The sequence below is a fragment of the Ursus americanus genome, chromosome X (genome assembly GCF_024610735.1).
Source record: "Ursus americanus isolate L20-20 chromosome X, mUrsAme1.1.p, whole genome shotgun sequence".
NCBI classification, from domain to species: Eukaryota; Metazoa; Chordata; class Mammalia; order Carnivora; family Ursidae; genus Ursus; species Ursus americanus.
Genome location: NC_142164.1, coordinates 20100184 through 20118806, shown reverse-complemented (window position 1 = coordinate 20118806; position 18623 = coordinate 20100184). Strand labels below are relative to the sequence as shown.

At 47.5% G+C, this 18623-nt stretch overlaps 1 protein-coding gene across 1 annotated transcript; it reads left to right on the top strand.

The window, feature by feature from the left end:
• Positions 1-1833: 1833 nt before the first annotated feature.
• RAB33A (RAB33A, member RAS oncogene family) lies at positions 1834-11616 on the top strand. The gene is made up of 2 exons (XM_045793843.2): positions 1834-2417; positions 11030-11616. The coding sequence occupies exons 1-2, from the start codon at positions 2160-2162 to the stop codon at positions 11483-11485; spliced, it is 714 nt and encodes a 237-aa protein (XP_045649799.1). The 5' UTR covers positions 1834-2159; the 3' UTR covers positions 11486-11616.
• Positions 11617-18623: the final 7007 nt, after the last annotated feature.

Sequence of the window (18623 nt, the reverse complement as noted above, 5' to 3'; positions counted from 1 at the left end):
TCTGTAGATAATGATCACCAGGAGCATTACAAATACAGAGGAGAATGATGCAGCAAGCTATATTTAGATATCAGCCAATCAAAAAACCAAAATACTGTACAGTGAAGATTGCTATTCACACTGTACAATAATAATTGTATTCATAATGATGACCTTGGATTAGCCACCTAAGGTTAAATCCTTCTCGAGATGGTTTTAATATTGAATAGTATAATCTAGGGTTTTAGAAATGGGTGACTCACATATATTGGAAACGAGTTAGCTGAAAATATATCTGCTAACTCAGCTAAAAAGCTTATTAACTAGAAGACCCCAAGTTTTCCCAGCCATTTTGAGTAACTTGGACTTGGCTGAGTGGTCACATTTCAATTTGCTTACAGATCTATCACCGATGCACTGAATTGTTTTTCTCATAGTGGGAATGGTCTTAGTCACGTTTGTCTCCTCTGCTGCTCAGCCTCACACACAAATAAGATGGCAGTTCATGTGCACCGCTGGGATCCCTGACTTTGATGGCGTTAGCAAATAATTCATATGTCCGTGCTACTGACATATGTCAATATTGCCTTGCCTTAGCTTATGAAGTGTGTGAGAGGAGGGATAAAGTCTTAAAAGGAAACAAAATGGGTGCGTTTTATTGCATATAAATTGTACCTCAGTAAAGTTGATTTCAAACAAGCAAATTCTGAACCTGAATCACCCTCAGGAGAAGGAATACAGGTCTCCACCAAGATGTGTGATGCTTAGTAAGCTTTGGGAAGCTGCCCCCTAATACCGTAAGAAAGTTCTGTTCATTTATCATCTTCCAAGCATAATCTAGGCTTCTGTCAAATTAGACCCAACCACTTTGTTCTACATTCAGTTGCAGAGGGGTGAACTCTCCTAGGGGTTTCCAATTCCTTTTGAAACTCCACCATTCTGGAAGGACTTATGATTATATAGACATTATATCATATGGGAGACACTGTGAGATTTATGCCATGTCCCAAGATCGCTCCACCTGGGTCTGTCATGGTTAGCCCCGGAAACAAGGTTCCCTTTGGCTGGCGCTGCCACCACTAGCTACCCCCCCTCTTCTACCCCCTGTATGGCCCTCTCTGGCGGCGGGCCTTCCCCATTGGCCAGCCAAACACAACCGACTGCCACAGCCAATGGAAGCCGCTCTCCTGAACATTCAGAGGATGGGTGCTCGTGGTGTGATGAGGGGAGGTTGGAGCCTGGCACGCGCCCCCCTACATCTGGCAAGTCGGTGACAGAGACAGTAACTCCCCCTACACACGCACACCCCGTGCCCCCGGCTCCCTCCTGTCAGCTGCGCGGGCCCCCACAACCCACGGCACGTCTTGGCAGCGCCCTCCCCGGCTCCTTGGGGCGCGCGAGTGCACCTGCTTATTTAATAAGACAGAGCATCCCTTTATCCCAAGGCTTGGGAGGGGGCCGAGGAGGCGCGGGAGGTGAAAGAGGTATCTCTGCCCCTCCGCACCCCCCGCCAAGTCGTGTCGCTCCCCGGCCGAAGTGCTCCAGAGATGCCTTAGGGTGCAGCTCCCTTTGTCCTCTCCAGCTGTGCTCCCTGCCCGCTGACCCCGCGCGCTCGGGGAACGTGGGGGCGGGGAGCCCGCAACCTATAAAATAAATGGGGGCAAGGAGAAAGGAAGACCTTCCCGGGGCGGCGTGTGCCGCTCTCCTTACCCCCTCCCTTCCCTCCTTAGGCTTCCTCCTCCGGTGTGTCCCTGGGGTCCAGGCAGGGGAGGGTCTAGGCAAAGGCGGGGCGGCCGCTGCGCAGGAGGCCGGGGCGGCCGCTTGGGGAGCTCGGTAGGACCGCCCGCCCGAGCGTCCCATCCGAGGGCGCAGGCAGAAGGCAAAGGCTCGCGGCCGGCCCACTCTCCTCCATCTCTCTCCCGCTCGCCGGCTTTTGTGTTGGTGCCTCGGAGCTGCAAGGAGGGTGCGCTGGCGGAGGAGGGGGGCCTGGGGAGAGAAGGCACCCCCTTCACGCGCGCGCGCACACGTTGCCGGCGCACGCACACACGCGCGGACATACACTCACAGACACGCACACACACACACGCACAAAGCTCGCTCGCCTCGAGCGCACTAACGTGGCCGTTTTCTTTGTGTGGAGCCCTCGAGGGGGGTTGGGGCCCGGGTCCGGTCCGGGGGAGATGGCGCAGCCCATCCTGGGCCACGGGAGCCTGCAGCCCGCCTCGGCCGCTGGCCTGGCGTCCCTGGAGCTCGACTCGTCGCTGGACCAGTACGTGCAGATTCGCATCTTCAAAATCATCGTGATTGGGGACTCCAACGTGGGCAAGACCTGCCTGACCTTCCGCTTCTGCGGGGGGACCTTCCCGGACAAGACTGAGGCCACCATTGGCGTGGACTTCAGGGAGAAGACCGTGGAAATCGAGGGCGAGAAGATCAAGGTGATCCAGACGGTCAGGTCCGGGAAGGGAGGGATCTGGGAGGGGGCATCTCCTGCGGCATCGCTCTGGTGGTTGTAAACGTCTAGCGCGTGGCCGTGTAGCCGCTTGCCGAGCCCAAGACCCTCGGCCCCTCCTCATTACCTTCCGCCTCTCTCAGTGGCCTGGTTCCCATATCACCCGTTTTGTTTTGTTTTGTTTTGTTTTGTTTTTTAGGGCTGGCGGGAGTGGTTACACTCCTGCCCTTTGCCCCTGCCTGACATCTGCCACAGGAAAAGCCTGTCTGATCCCATCCTTGACCCTGAGCCAGGAGCAGTGGCACCTGTGGGCAGAGAGAGGCATGAGACATCTCCTGGACCTGGTCTGTGGGATAGATCCCAAAGCACTTTACACATCCTGAGGTCTCTTCTACCTCTCGGGTGCAAATGGGCCGCAAGAACCCACCTGGGCTTAGCCCTTAGGCATTAGAGATGGGGAATAGGTGGAAATCCATAGTGAATGAAAACCGCTTCCTTTTAAATTATGGCTTATGGTTAAGATTAGGGCTGAGGTGGAATAGGGGTGAAGTGGGGGTGGTTCTGGCACAAAGCCATGAGCCCTTTTAAAGCAATTGAGACAGGGACACCCACCAGCCCTTCATAACAGACAAACTTGTTTCCTTGGACAAGTCTCTCTCCAATGGTATCGTCTTTATTTGTCTGCGATACCTAATGAATGAACTGCTTCATTACTCATTCTGTTGGTATTGTCTTCAGCAGGCCTTTGTAAAAATGCAGAGCAACTTACCTAGAGGCCAAGGAAAAGTGTCTTGCCCCCCCTCCCATATTAGTTATTTATCAAATAGGCTAAGTACAAATATTCTTGTCTGACCATTTATGCTCACTTTGGTTCAGAAAAGGTGGAAACTCGATAGGACAGAAATAGTTCAATGTGCAGAAATATTTCTATGTGCAGGAGGATGTGGCAAGGGCAGCTTCATGTGTCAGGGGAGCACAGGGGGCAGGATGATGGGCAGGAATGCTCCTCAAAAGGCACTGGGCACTAAAGGCCAACTCCCCTAGGCCCACAGCTGGGCTTTTCTCGAGGTTCGGGTCTGACCCTGTCGGCTGAAGGTCAGCCTCCCTCCTGCTGGTCAAAGAGCCCAAATGACCCCAAGGCCGTTTTCTGGGTGATGTGTAGAGAAGGGCTGAGTAGTAGTAGGGAGAAGGATGAAACACTCTGAACTGTGCACAACTCCGGATTCCTTGATTATTAAAATGAATGTGTTTTATTTTATTTTTATTGTTTCATGAATGAATGTGTTTTAAGATGGCTTCAGAGACTGGGCCAAGGCACTAGACGTCAGGAAGATGGGCAGCTCAGTCCTGGTAAGGGAGAGCTCTGGAGAACAAGTGAGCCCCAGGGTCAGGAAGATAGGGCACTGTTTTGAAATAGTGACCTTTTTGTCCCTTGCATTTTGAGGAGAATTGCTACATTTCCTTTTTAAGTCAAAAGTAACTATCCGTCTCTATCCTTTTCTAGGGCTCATATGTTGAGGTTTACTTGGATTAGACTTTCTCTGGTGTGTAACTTCTTTCACGCAAGGCTGTAAGATTCTGGAATTTCTAAAACATGCCTTTTTAAAATCCAAAGTAGGAATATACTTGCAGATGTGCTCTTAAACCCTTAAAGACCTTAACATTTAATGCTATTGCTTGCTTAAAATCAAGTGTCCCATTGAGCCAAAGAGTTCTCTGGGTTTAAAAGAGGGGAAATAAGTTCACCTGAAATTCATATGGAGAAAAAAGGAAGTGTTTGGGAGTTTGGGGGAGGAGGGAGGAGAGATGATGAGATGACAGGAGGAGAGGAAAAGAGAGGAGGACGCCAGAAAGTGGGAAATGGGAGGGAAAAACAAATGGAAGAGGGCCACTGCCCAATGGCCTTGGGGAAATTTTTAAGACTCTTTCCCTTCTAACACGCCAGTACTTAGTGAAACTAGATTTTACAGTCTTTGCCAAAGATTCCAGACTTTTTTACAGAGGGCAGAGCCTGTGACAGTGTGACTCACCAGAAACAGAGCTCAGCACAACACCATGTGCCGATAAGTGCTTAATACAGGCTTTTTTGGGAAAATGATATTTTCGAGAGGGCAGCGCCTTGTGACACTGCTCATGGAGGAGCCTTCTGAGCACAGATTCTGAAGGAGCTCACGGGGCAGGGTGGGGGCGGGGAGATGGTGACCCTGCCTCTTGTAAAGCTGCAGCGGCAGCTCCGGGGCCAAAGGCAGCAGGTGAGAGCAGCATGTCTGTGGGACGAAGGCAGCGAGCACATGATCTAGATAGGAGGAGATTTTGCCCCACATTCCGGCTGGCTTGGAGTTTTTCAGGGAACACATGCCAAATCCCTCCTAGGAGGCGACTGCCAAAGGCTTCTCCCTTTGGGGGAGGGAGAGAAGTCCAGTGTGACAGGCTGAAGTGGCCCTAGACCACAGCCAGCGATAGGAGGCTGTGAAAGTGCCAGCCCCCACAGGGGAATGGTGGCGAGGTCTCTGCAAGCCCTTCCCTCGGCCCAGGAGTAGGGTGTGGCCTTTCCTGGGCGGCCTCTGAGTGTCCCAGGGTAGCGCAGACATCAACCCCTGCAGGGGGATGACTGAGTTATTGGATTGGGGGCTACTCTCTTAATTACCAGGGCCATCTCTAGGGCTTTGAAGCCCCATTTGGTGTCTCCAATCCATGTATCCCCACCCCCCACCCCCGATCATAGCATTTATAATCCAGTGTTTCCTGGTTAACATGAACAACCAGGAAAGCTTCCAATGAGTAGATAATAATAATAATAATAATAATAATAATAATAATAATAACTGCTATTTATTGACTAAACCAAGAGCCTGGGCTAGGCGCTTTGCATGCACTATCTTATTTGATCTTCACAGCTGCCTTATGCAAATCGGGCTATTATTATCATTCTTATTTTATAGATACGGAGATCAAAGGTAGGTTAAATAACTTGCCTAAAGGCTCCTGGATCTGAGCTCCAGTCTTTGACCCTTGAGCCCAAGCACTTCTCTGTCTCACTACCCTGCCTTCCCTGGGACAGGGTCAGGATTTCAATGTGGATTCAGAGCCCATCCTCTTTACCACTGCTCCCTGCTCTGGGGGCCAATCTCTGGCCCGGGGGTGTACTCAGTGGGGGGTGGCAGGTGGGGCAGCCAGGCTTGTGGGCTCTTCTAAGCCGGGGGCCCAGGGTTATAGCCCCGGAACTCAGGAGCCTTCAAGATGTCTCCTTCAACTGCACCCCAGACACTGAGTTGAGTGCCTGGGTTTTACTTTTTGCACCTTGACTGTCTCCCTTTGGATGTGGAGAATCAGAGAATGTTCAGAGATGGAAGAGACCTTAAAGAATCTCTAATCCAATGTCCTCATTTAACAGATAGGAAACCGAGGCTAGGAGAGGGAAAGTGACTTGCCCAAGATCACACAGGGACAGGCCTACCACTCAGGTCTCCCCATTCCCTGGCCAGTGCTCTTCCCTAGCAATTTGGGCTAGTCCCATGGTGTGCCCAATCCATGCAGTTACCTGTGACAGGGACACGGAGGGGCATCATATAGGAAAGATCACAGCTCTTCCTGACATCAGCCTATAAGTGTGGGAGCATTCCTCGGCCCCAAAGGAAGGGTGGAGCTTCCTTTAATGACATGATGTGTCCATCTCCTACAGGTTTAGCTCAATCATATTGAGCTTGCCTCAGCCCAAAAGCACCGGAAAATGCCGAATAGGAGTGTGTGTGGGGTGGGATGGGGGAGGTAAGAGAGGGGAGGCTCAGAACTAATTTTTTGAGCCATTCTTTGTAAATTCTCATGGAAGCACCCCTGCTGCTGTCTAATTTGATTCCCCCCACCCCGCCCCACAGCTGGGCACCCCCTCTGCCCCAGCCCTCTGGACCAGGCGAACTGCAGGGCAGCCATGGCCGTGGGGAGGTGCTGCCCAGGACTGTGGACTCTCTTCCTCTGCTGAGCACTTGGACCAACACCTTCCCGTGTTACATTACTGAGTGGACGGAGGCTGAGCTTAGTGTTCCCTCAGAAGCTGCCTGCAGTCAGAATGACATCATGTCTTCCTCAGGGCTTCTGAGCTTCCATCTTCTGCCAGTTCTCTTAATGGCTAATTATCTATCAGTGTGTGTTTCTCTGTCTGCCTTGCTGCCTCTCTTTCTGCGTGTGGGTTTCTCTTTGTCTCTGTCCTCCTTTGCCGTTCTCTGTGTCAGCCTTGTGTGTATCTTAGATGCAGATGGGACAGTCCTGCTAGTTGAAAAAAGATTTGTTTTAGACTTTTCCCATCATCCACTCGGGCATCCTCCAAAGGTTACAGATGTATTTGTCTCTCTTTTTCCACTTCTACCCTCCCCCGCCGGCCTCCAACAAAAGGACATTCATGCCTCATCTATAGAAAGATGCCAGATATGTTCCCCAGGGAAAAGAAATACCCATGTCAGCTAAGAGCACGTGCAGGGGTGGGAGACTTGCTGAAACTTGCTCAGGCAACGGTAGCCCCAGGAAAATGGTTTAAAAGACTAGATTTATCTTTGGCAGCAACCCACACTGTGCCCCTCGACCCTCCTCCCACACCCCTGTCATTTTGGGCCTGCCCCCAGCCACCCATGGCATGTTGCTAGCATTACTCTCTTCTCCCCCTCCCCAGTGACTGTCTTTGCTTTGGCTCCAGCCCATCATCAAGAAGCCAAGCTTTCTGTGCTTTCCAGGAGGGCAACCCGTGGATCCAAGGACCAGTGCTACCAGGACGGCCGATGGCCCTTCTGAGACAATGGCAACGACTGGCACTTGCAGAACACTTATATTTTGCAAAAGCTCTTTCTCGTGTGTTATTTAATTTGCGTAGTCATTTACTCCGCTACTAAGCAGAGGACCTGGAACCCAGGTCTCTCAATTCCAAGGCTACTGCTGCTGCATTTCCCACAGTACCTGCTCAATTAGTTGTCGGACCAGACTTGAGGGTGGAGGTTTCCGGCCAGGGAGGAAGGGAGAGTGCGAATTAGGCACTGTGTCATGTACTTATAAGGAACGCTAATCCTTACAGCATCCCCACAAGACTGCTGAGGTTATCCTCAGTTTGCAGGGGAGGACACTGAAGATAGAGTAAGTAACTTGCCTAAGGACACCTGACTAGTAATAGCACATGATTGTTCTGAGGTTTGTACCCAAGTTGGTTTGCCCCCACTATGCCCCCCACTAGCCCTTGGAGAGAATAGAGGATCTGGGAGCATGTATGTGGCTAAGGGGCAATCAGCACCCCTGGCTACTGTGTGGATGCAGTGCCTACAGGAAAGGAAGAATGGATGAGAGAAGTACCAGCTGGAAAGCGAAAGGAGATGCTTTCACTGTCTGGCAGGGATCAGGGGTTTGGGAGGATGCTAAGAACAGGGACACCAAACCCCCAAACAAAATGAGGTCATTTGTGCGCAGTGAATCTTTGTGACGACTCTGAGGCCGCATCATCCATTCTGATTTTCTGTTGTGAGCAGCCTGCTTCCTGGCTCACTGCTGGCCATACACAAGGGTGCAAAAAACTTTAGGGGGGTTATAAGGAGCTGGAACGGGAGCAGTGCTATAGTTTAAATTCTGAGCCCCCAAACAAAAATTTCAGGGCTCCCCATGGCATTGGAAAGGCAAAGGAGGTCTACAGCAGAAAGGGTCTTCCCCGCAGCTCCAGCAGTTTGGATGGTATCTACAATTCCAAAGCCAAAGAAAAGCCAAACAGCCAACCTACTCAGCCCCAAGCACCTCACACACTCCCACCCGTGTTCCTGCTAGTGGCAGGTATTTTTAGAGTTCTGAGCTCATGGTGTTAAAGCATCTGCCACATGCCTGAGGGCTGGTAGGGATGCAGCCTTACTCAGAGGCAGGAGTTAGGACTACTGGAGGGTGGGGGTGGGGATCAGGAGCCAAGTGGTAATGAGATTCTTGTGCTATACCTGATCTCTTCCCACCGACCTCCATTCCTTTCCTGGGCCACTCTCCCTTTCTCCCTGCTCAGAGTACTGGCGAGGTGGAAGAAATGAAATCTTTTCCGTCTCTGCTTTCTGACGCAAATCAGTATTCAAGGGCTTAGTTTTTTCTGTGTAACCAAAGTTGAATGTTCTCTCTGAAATCGCCTTGGCAGATATGTAGGATGCCAGACTGCTTCTAGTTTTGGTGGCTCAGGCCAGTACTGCTTTTTGATGATGACGATGATGATGATGATGATGATGATGATGATAGCGGCAACCATGGTGACAAGTGATCTGATGCAGAAAAAGAACTGCTTACAAGTCTGGCTGGAGAAATGCCAAGAGCACTGATGAAATAACTAGAGAACAAATAATCTATTCTAAGTGGTGTGGTACAGGGGTGCCAGGGTGGCTCAGTTGGTTAAGTGTCTGCCTTCGGCTCAGGTCATGATCCCGGGGTCCTGGGACTGAGCCCTGTGTCAGGCTCCCTGCTCAGCTGGGAATGTACTTCTCCCTTACCCCCTACCCCCCGGCTCATTCTCTCTCCCCCCCAATAAATAAATAAAAATCTTTTTAAAAATTAAAATATAAATGGTGTGGTACAGACTCAAAGTGCAATAGAAAGTTTTAAGAAAAGAGAATTTAGAGAAGTTGGAGAAAAATGGAGTTTTAGGAAGAAGGCAGATGTGAGCTGAGGCTTGAAGGTTGAGTGAGACTCAGATAGGACAATGAGGGGGTGCCCAGTTCTGCTGGGGAAGGACAGACTAGCATGAGGGAATGAACCGGGTGTAGCTGAGCAGTCTGAAACCAGGCTGGGTGGGGCCAAATTACGACAGAAACTTTTCCATTTGATGCCACATGCAGAAGAGAGCTGTCATGGTTTCCTGAAGAAGAGGGTGCCCTGATCATATGAGCAGGGATTTAGGAAGGCTAGTTTGAAAATGGTATGTAGGAAGCACTGGTGTGGAGACTTCTAGAATCCAAAAGACTCTGCTGTAGTCCAGCAGTGAGGAAAGGAGGGTCTGGCCTAGGGACATGAAAATCAAAATAGAAGAAGGGGTGAATCTGACAATTGTGCCAAAGGAACGTGGCAGTCATGTCCCTAGAGGAGATGAAGGGGAGTGTGGACAATGAAAATTGATGTTCAGAATGATGAGGACTCTGGGGCCCTGTAAGATCTTCACTCAGCAAAGAGATTCAATTATATTTACCAGATACTTACTGACTGCCAACTCCAAATAAAGGCTATACTTGGTTTTAAGAGCCATAGTAGTCAATTAGTGACCATAATCCAATTTTCTTTGGTAACTGAGAATTGTATAGGGCCTTGGGACCATCATTCTGAGTATGAATTTCTCTTGTCCAAGACTTTGGATGTATAAAGGGACGTAGATGGGGCTGAATGTGTGTCGACTCCAGGGTATCCCTTGGGAGTTGTGTCTTTGTATATATTACTGATATCAGCATTTTTCCTTCATAATTTGGCCTTTATCCCAAAAGCTGAGATGCAAGAGAAAAATCCAGTGAGCTAAATTGCCTTTTACATACCAAAGAAGTGAACTTAAAATAAGCTAAAAGGTGAGATTTTAACACTAACTTTGTTTTCTTTAAAAAGTCAAGCAAAAAATGCAAGACAAAGTGATATATGTTTATAGTAGAAAATTTGGAAAATACAAAAAAAAAAAAAAAGAAAATAAATACCACCTATAGCCCACAGCCCGTAAATAACCTTTAATCTCCTGGTATGTACACTTCCAGTCTTTCCTAGGCATATGTCTATGTTTAATATTTTTCTGAAAAATTGGGACCATACTATATGAAAATTTTTGTATCCTGCTTTTTTCATTTCCTGATATTTTATGAGAATTTCCTCCACCATTTATTCTTTGAAAACATTATTTTTAATGTCTGTGTAATAGTCCATTGTATAGATATGTACATACACTTTAGCTATTCTTCTTTTACTGAGCTTTTAGGTTATTTCCTGTTTTTAAAAAAGTATAAGTAATACTGCAGTTAAGACCTTTGTACAGAATTTTGATCACATCTCTGCTATTTGGTATAGATTTCTGGAAGGGAGATTATAGGCTTGAAGAATTTTGAACATTTTTAAAGTTCTTGATAATATTGCCAAGTCACCCTCCAGAAAAGTTCACCAATTTACATCCATTTTTCAACTAAAAGGTTTAAGATTTTTTGACTCAAGATTTTCAACTAAAAATTTTAGGAAAAATTTTACAAACTCTGAGAGAAACTTCTCTCTATACTTTGATAAGTCCACTCTGCCAGTCTGTGTCAGGGCTTCTCACCACGTTTGTTTGTTTATTTAAAGGATTAAAAAAATTTAATTTATTTATCTGTCAGAGAGAGAGAGAGAGAACGAGCGAGCATGCAAGCTGGGGGAGCGGCAGGCAGAGGGAGAAGCAGGCTTCCCACTGAGCAAGGAGCCCGGTGTGGGACTTTATCCCAGGACCCTGGAATCATGACCTGAGCCAAAGGCAGACGCTTAACTGACTGAACCACCCAGGCATCCCTCTCACCACGTTTTTATAAGATCACAGAACCATGTTTTCTACTATGCATTCTTGTTTCCTTTTCTGACTCCGGATATGGGTTTTGTATCTTCCAGGTTCAGGTGTGGGACACAGCAGGTCAGGAACGCTTCCGCAAAAGCATGGTCGAGCATTACTACCGCAATGTGCATGCAGTGGTCTTCGTCTATGACGTCACCAAGATGACATCCTTCACCAACCTCAAGATGTGGATCCAAGAATGCAATGGGCATGCCGTGCCCCCACTAGTCCCCAAAGTGCTTGTGGGCAACAAGTGTGACTTGAGGGAACAGATCCAGGTGCCCTCCAACTTAGCCCTGAAATTTGCCGATGCCCACAACATGCTCTTGTTTGAGACTTCGGCCAAGGACCCCAAAGAGAGCCAGAACGTGGAGTCAATTTTCATGTGCCTGGCTTGCCGATTAAAGGCTCAGAAATCCCTGCTCTATCGTGATGCTGAGAGGCAGCAGGGGAAGGTGCAGAAACTGGAGTTCCCACAGGAAGCTAACAGTAAAACTTCCTGTCCCTGTTGAAACCAAATGGTGTAAATACAAGATCCATTATTACTGGAGTTTTTTCTTTCCCTTTTTTTCCGTGCCTGCATAACACTGACACCTGCTTGTTTCCATACAAATTGATATTAAAATAAAATTTGTATAGATTATCACATGCCTTCATGTCTTGCTTTCCTCCAAGAAGACATTTCTGGTTGTGCTGAGTAGAAGAGCAGCCCGCCCTCCTAGAGCAGTACGCTTTGCCAAGGCACACTCCCTACCAGCCTTCTATGCCACCTGAATCATTTGAGTCACTTCTTCAGGACTAATTCGTTCTGTCACTCAGTGTCATCGGTGGGCAGAAACACCCAGATGGGATGGGACACAGGCCAGATATGTTTTTCTAGGGTGCCAATGGAGGTGGAGGATAGAGAAGTCTTGAAAGGAGATGTTGATTCATAAATATTTCCTAGGTTCCCTGGATGTCAAAAGTAGGTGGATCTCTCTTTATTGCCCAAAGTTTAAAAAGCATAGGTTACCCAAGGGGCTCAGTTGCTTCCAAAGTAGTTAAATTCTGATTCCCTTGTTTTACCACGCAGTCTCTGACACCTATAGTGGTATTTTCCCCCTACCCTTTCTTAAAGAGGGCAGGGCTCAAGCCACAATCTATTATGCCCCCAGATCCTTGCTGGGTGCTATGGAGGAAACATAGCAAGAAGAGGTTTTGTCCCCTATGTTCCAAGGCCCTCTGATCTTGTGGGAACAATGTACACACTGAAACTACTCGCAAACAAAAGTTAGACAATGACATCACCAAGTTCGAGTCTGAGCTCTGGGAACTGAGAGTGTTATGTACTCGACACAAGGGAGGAGTTACTGAAAAATAACTGACCTTATTTTGTATGCTGAATAAAGTGTTACATTTGGATTGGTAAAGAGGAGGGGAATGGGCCCAAGTAGGGAGGCAGGAATGACCTTGGTGGTTGAGTGAAAGGACGAGCTGAGCATCCCTAGTGGGGAGCTGAGAATGGGGAGGCCTACACAAGAGGCAGGACAGTTTGTTGCTCTTTGAGTCCGTGGGAGTTTTTGGTGGCTCTCCAGCAGTTCTGTAGCTATTTCTTAGATGTCTGGTCCTATGGATGTGAAAGCCCCCTGTCCAATTGTTCAAATAACTAAGAGTGGCTATAAAGGCATAGCTACAATAGCCCCAGATAGATTTCTTAGTTTCGGGGGTGCTCCTTAAGGCTGCTCTCTTGTCGGAAGCCCACGTAAAGAGGGTCCCAGGCAGACAGCCCCTGAGCACTTTCCTCTGGTAGGTGAATTCAGGTCTGTCCCCTGTCCTCCTCCCTGCCCCCTCAGTGAAAGGTAATACATACCAGATGCCCTTCCCACCCAAACAAGTAGCCTGTCCGGTCCTGCCTAGTTGTCCCTACAACCCTCTTGCTCCAGAACTGGCTAACTCCCCACCCCATCCCCATCCCACCCCTCCACCTGGCCTCAGGCTGAGTCCCAGCTACCGGTCTGGTTTTCATCACTTGGCTTCTGCCTGGATCCATCTTTGGAGCCTGCCTAGTTCCCTGGTTAGGCCTGTGTTTTCTTACTAGTTGTCCCCACCCAATACCCTGCCCCTGAATCTCACCCAAGGGGCCGGGAGCCTGTTGTCTGTTGGTGAACTGCCTGCTGAAACCCCTGTTGCTTTGCTTCTCCCCAACAGAATAACCTGGTGCGTTGTCTCAGACTTCAGATGTTGACTCCTTACCCAGGACACGACCTGCTGTTGTGTTGTCTTTGGCACTTGACCTGGCTGCAGGGCCGGGACCGGCACCCGCGAGAGAACAGACTGAGACCGTGAGCCCAGGGAACACGCGTGACCAGACTGAAAACCGGAGCTCCAGAGTGCGCGCGAACCACACTGAAACAGGGAGCTCCGGAGCGCTCACTTGAACTAGACTGAAACCCAGAGCTCGGGAGCCCTCGCGTGCGTGGCTAGACTGAAAACCGGCACTCTGAAGTGCTCACCGGAACCAGACTGATACCAGGAGCTTGGGAGTGCGCATGGGAACCGGGGCGGCTGGTGGTGTTAGAAGCACTAGGACAGAGACGTGCCGGCCCTGGAAGTGAGGGCTGGGAGGGCGGCTGTGGGGTGCACAACCCAGGACGCTGCGGGGTTTTTAGCAGCACTGACAGAAACAGAGTTAAAGTGGCCAAGAGAGCTCAGTGGAGAGCGGACTGCCATCTCTCTGTTCTGAGACAGGGGCTGGGATATGGCCACTGCTGCTCTGACTCTCAGAAGAGTCACAGAAAACTGCCAGGGAAAGCCGCCAGAGAACAAAAGCCTGGAAATACTGGCTCACAGTGTACCCATCCCCATTCCCCCTCGCAGGGGACAGGGCGACTCTACCCAAACAGGGACCAATGAGAATGAAAACACATCGGTCCAAAACCTGTGGGACACTGCAAAGGCGGTCCTAAGGGGAAAATACATAGCTATCCAAGCCTCACTCAAAAGAATAGAAAAATTTAAAATGCAGTTTTTATATTCTCACCTCAAGAAGCTGGAGCCGGAACAAAAGAACAGGCCTAACCGATGCACGAGAAGGCAGGTGACCAAGATTAGAGCAGAGATCAATGAATTAGAAACCAGGAGCACAGTAGAGCAGATCGACAGAACTAGAAGCTGGTTCTTTGAGAGAATTAATAAAATTGACAGACCACTGGCCAGACTTATTCAAAAGAATAGAGAAAGGACCCAAATTAATAAAATTATGAATGAAAGGGGAGAGGTCACAACCAACACCAATGAAATAGGAAGGATCATTAGAAACTTTTATCAACAGCTTTATGCCAATAGATTAAACAACCTGGAAGAAATGGATGCCTTCCTGGAAACCTATAAACTACCAAGACTGGAACAGGAAGAAATTGATTATTTAAACAGACTGATTAATTATGAAGAGATTGAAGCAGTGATCAAAAACCTCCCCAAAAACAAGAGTCCTGGGCCTGACGGATTCCCTGGGGAATTCTACCAAACATTCAAAGAAGAAACAATACCTATTCTCCTGAAGCTGTTTCAAACAATAGAATCAGAAGGAAAACTACCAAACTCATTCTATGAGGCCAGTATTACCTTGATCCCCAAACCAGGCAAAGACCCCATCAAAAAGGAGAATTACAGACCGATTTCCCTGATGAATATGGACGCCAAAATTCTCAACAAGATCTTAGCTAATAGGATCCAACAGTACATTGAAAGGATTATCCATTGTGACCAAGTGGGATTCATCCCTGGGATGCAAGTGTGGTTCAACATTTGCAAATCGATCAGTGTGATAGATCACATCAACAAGAAAAGAGTCACGAACCGTATGATCCTCTCAACTGATGCAGAAAAAGCATTTGACAAAATACAGCATCGTTTCCTCATTAAAACCCTTCAGAGTGTAGGGATAGAGGGTACGTTCCTCAATTTCATAAAAGCCATCTATGAAAAGCCTACAGTGAATATCATTCTCAATGGGGAAAAGCTGAAAGCCTTTCCCTTAAGATCAGGAACACGACAAGGATGCCCACTCTCGCCATTATTATTCAACATAGTACTAGAAGTCCTTGCAACAGCAATCAGACAACAAAAAGGGATAAAAGGTATCCAAATTGGCAAAGAAGAAGTCAAACTGTCTCTTTTCACAAATGACATGATACTCTATATAGAAAACCCAAAAGAATCCATCCCCAAATTACTAGAACTTATAGAGCAATTCAGTAATGTGGTGGGATACAAAATCAATGCTCAGAAATCAGTTGCATTTCTATACATGAACAATGAGACTGAAGAAAGAGAAATTAGCTAATCCATTCCATTTACAATAGCACCAAAAATCATACGTTATCTCGGAATTAACTTAACCAGAGATGTAAAGGATCTATATTCTAGAAACTACAAATCACTCTTGAAGGACATTGAAGAAGACACAAAAAGATGGAAAAATATTCCATGCTCATGGATCGGAAGAATAAACATAGTTAAAATGTCTATGCTACCCAGAGCAATCTACATTTTCTTTTTTTTAAAAGATTTTATTTATTTGACAGAGAGAGAGACAGCCAGTGAGAGAGGGAACACAAGCAGGGGGAGTGGGAGAGGAAGAAGCAGGCTCACAGCAGAGGAGCCTGATGTGGGGCTCGATCCCATAACGCCGGGATCACGCCCTGAGCTGAAGGCAGACGCTTAACGACTGAGCCACCCAGGCGCCCCATGCAATCTACAGTTTCAATGCCATCCCCATCAAAATACCAATGACATTTTTCAAAGAACTGGAACAAACAGCCCTTAAATTTATGTGGAACCAGAAAAGGACCCAAATCACCAAGGAATTGCTGAAAAGGAAAAACAAAGCTGGGGGCATCACAATGCCGGATTTTGAGCTGTACTACAAAGCTGTGGTCACAAAGACAGCATGGTACTGGCACAAAAACAGACACATAGACCAATGGGACAGAATAGAGACCCCAGAAATGGACCCTCGGCTCTTTGGGCAACTAATCTTTGACAAAGCAGGAAAAAACATCCAGTGGAAAAAAGACAGTCTCTTCAATAAATGGTGCTGGGAAAATTGGACAGCTACATGCAAAAGAATGAAACTTGACCACTCTCTCACACCATACACTAAGATAAACTCCAAATGGATGAAAGACCTCGATGTGAGACAGGAATCCATTAAAATCATAGAGGAGAACATAGGCTGCAACCTCTTTGACATCGGCCACAGCAACTTTTTTCATGACACATCTTCAAAGGCAAGAGAAACAAAAGAAAAAATGAACTTGTGGAACTTCATCAAGATAAAAACTTCTGCACAGACAAGGAAACAGTCAAAAAAACTAAGAGGCAGCCCACGGAATGGGAGAAGATATTTGCAAATGACACTACAGATAAAAGACTAGTATCCAAGATCTACAAAGAACTTCTCAAACTCAATACATGTGAAACAAATAATCAAATAAAAAAATGGGCAGAAGATATGAACAGACACTTTTCCAATGATGACATACAAATGGCTAACAGACACATGAAACAATGTTCAACATCATTAGCCATCAGGGAAATTCAAATCAAAACCACACTGAGATACCACCTTACGCCAGTTAGAATGGCAAAAATTGACAAGGCAGGAAACAACAAATATTGGAGAGGATGTGGAGAAAGGGGATCCCTCTTACACTGTCGGTGGGAATGCAAGTTGGTACAGCCACTCTGTAAAACAGTGTGGAGGTCTCTTAAAAAGTTAAAAATTGAGCTACCCTATGATCCAGCCATTGCACTACTGGGTATTTACCCCAAAGATACAGACGTAGTGAAGAGAAGGGCCATATGCACCCCAGTGTTCATAGGAGCATTGTCCACAATAGCCAAAGCGTGGAAGGAGCCAAGATGCCCTTCAACAGATGACCGGATTAAGAAGTTGTGGTCCATATATACAATGGAATATTACTCAGCTATCAGAATGAATGAGTTCTCAACATTTGCTGCAACATGGACGGGACTGGAGGAGATAATGCTAAGTGAAATAAGTCAAGCACAGAAAGACAATTATCACATGATTTCACTCATTTGTGGAGCATAAGAAGTAGGAAGATCAGTAGGAAAAGGAAGGGAAGAATGAAGGGAGGGTAAACAGAAGGGGGAATGAACCATGAGAGACTGTGGACTCTGGGAAACAAACTGAGGGTTTCAGAGGGGAGGGGGTGGGGGATTGGGATAGGCCAGTGATGGGTATTAAGGAGGGCACGTATTGCATGGTGCACTGGGTGTTATACGCAAATAATGAATCATGGAACATTGCATCAAAAACTGGGGATGTACTGTATGGTGACTAATATAACAAAATAAAAATTATTTTAAAAAAAGGAGATATCTTTGAAGAGAGAATGTTTGAGCTGAGACCTGAATGAAGAAAAGCAACCAGGGATAATAAGGTCAGAAAAAGAACCCCAAGCAGAGGAATCGGCAAATGCCAGGGCCCTGAGGCAGAAATGAGGTTGGTGCGTTTGAGGAACTGAAAAGAGGCTAGTGTGAGCAAGGGGGAAAATATGGGAGGTGAGGTTGAGAAGTAGGTAAGGCCAGGTCTATTGGCTAGGGTTTTATTTACGTGTAGTGGGAAGCCAGTGGAAAGTTTTAGCATCATCTGGACTCAGTAACCTTTGGAAAGACTCAGCAGACTAGCTGACCAGCAAGAAAGGGAAAAGCCTCTACTTTTTCTTAGCTCCTCTGAGAGGAATAGACACCTTTCCTGGGTAACTCCTGAGTGTGGGCCTCAGGACTGTCATTTCCATGCTGGCTGGCCGCCACCTTAAAAACCAGACTCTGAACTTTCCCAAGACTATCATCTTTTGGTCCTGCCAAGGCTCTGGTAATTTTGCTGTGACTAGCAGGCACTCACCAATCCTACCTGCCTCTGTCCTCTGAGTTTCACCTTCGTGATCCTGTTCTTTCCTGCAGTAATGACAGTGCTCTTCCTCAGGTACCTGGGAACAGCCAAGAAGTCTTGGAATCCTGAGACTCTCCGGGCTTCACCCAGTCTCCCAGCCCTAGAACTTTCTGCTGGCATCAGCAGGGTGGCACAGTGGCCTTCAGGCATCCATCGGATTGAGACAAATAATTTGGGAATGGGCTGTTCCCAGAATGCAACCAGAGGGAGGGGACTCAGGAGGCCAGAGAATCGTGACAACCTTGTTGTGAGGGTTGTGAGGAGCAGGGAGAATCAAATGAAGTAAGGTGCTTCCAGGCCTCTCATTCAGCCTATGTCTCTGGAATGATCCATGATGGCCAGGATGTCTCCTCTACAGCTCCTCTTTACTTTTCGGAGCTATACCCTTGAGTCTTCACCTGTGTAACAGAGACAGGACCCAGAGAAATAACTACCAACATTTGAATGCCTATTATATACCAGGCCCTGTGCTAAAACACTACATTCCTTCACTAGCTCATTTAATGCTCCCTCAACCCTATGAGGTGCAGATAATTATTTTCATTTTACATATATGAACATAGATATGCTGACAGACTTAGTGACTTGTCTGATATAGTAAGTGGCAAAGCGAGATCTGTCTTAAGTCTAGGCTCTATGATATTATACTGTCTTTCTAGCTAGTTCCAAGCTCCAGAACCCTTGCAGGA

Bases quoted from the DNA above. Each gene is read 5' to 3' on its own strand.
- RAB33A (XM_045793843.2), top strand. From the start codon at position 2,160: ATGGCGCAGCCCATCCTGGGCCACGGGAGCCTGCAGCCCGCCTCGGCC. The intron at 2,418-11,029 runs GTGATCCAGACG...TGTATCTTCCAG, and splicing joins TCGAGGGCGAGAAGATCAAG to GTTCAGGTGTGGGACACAGC.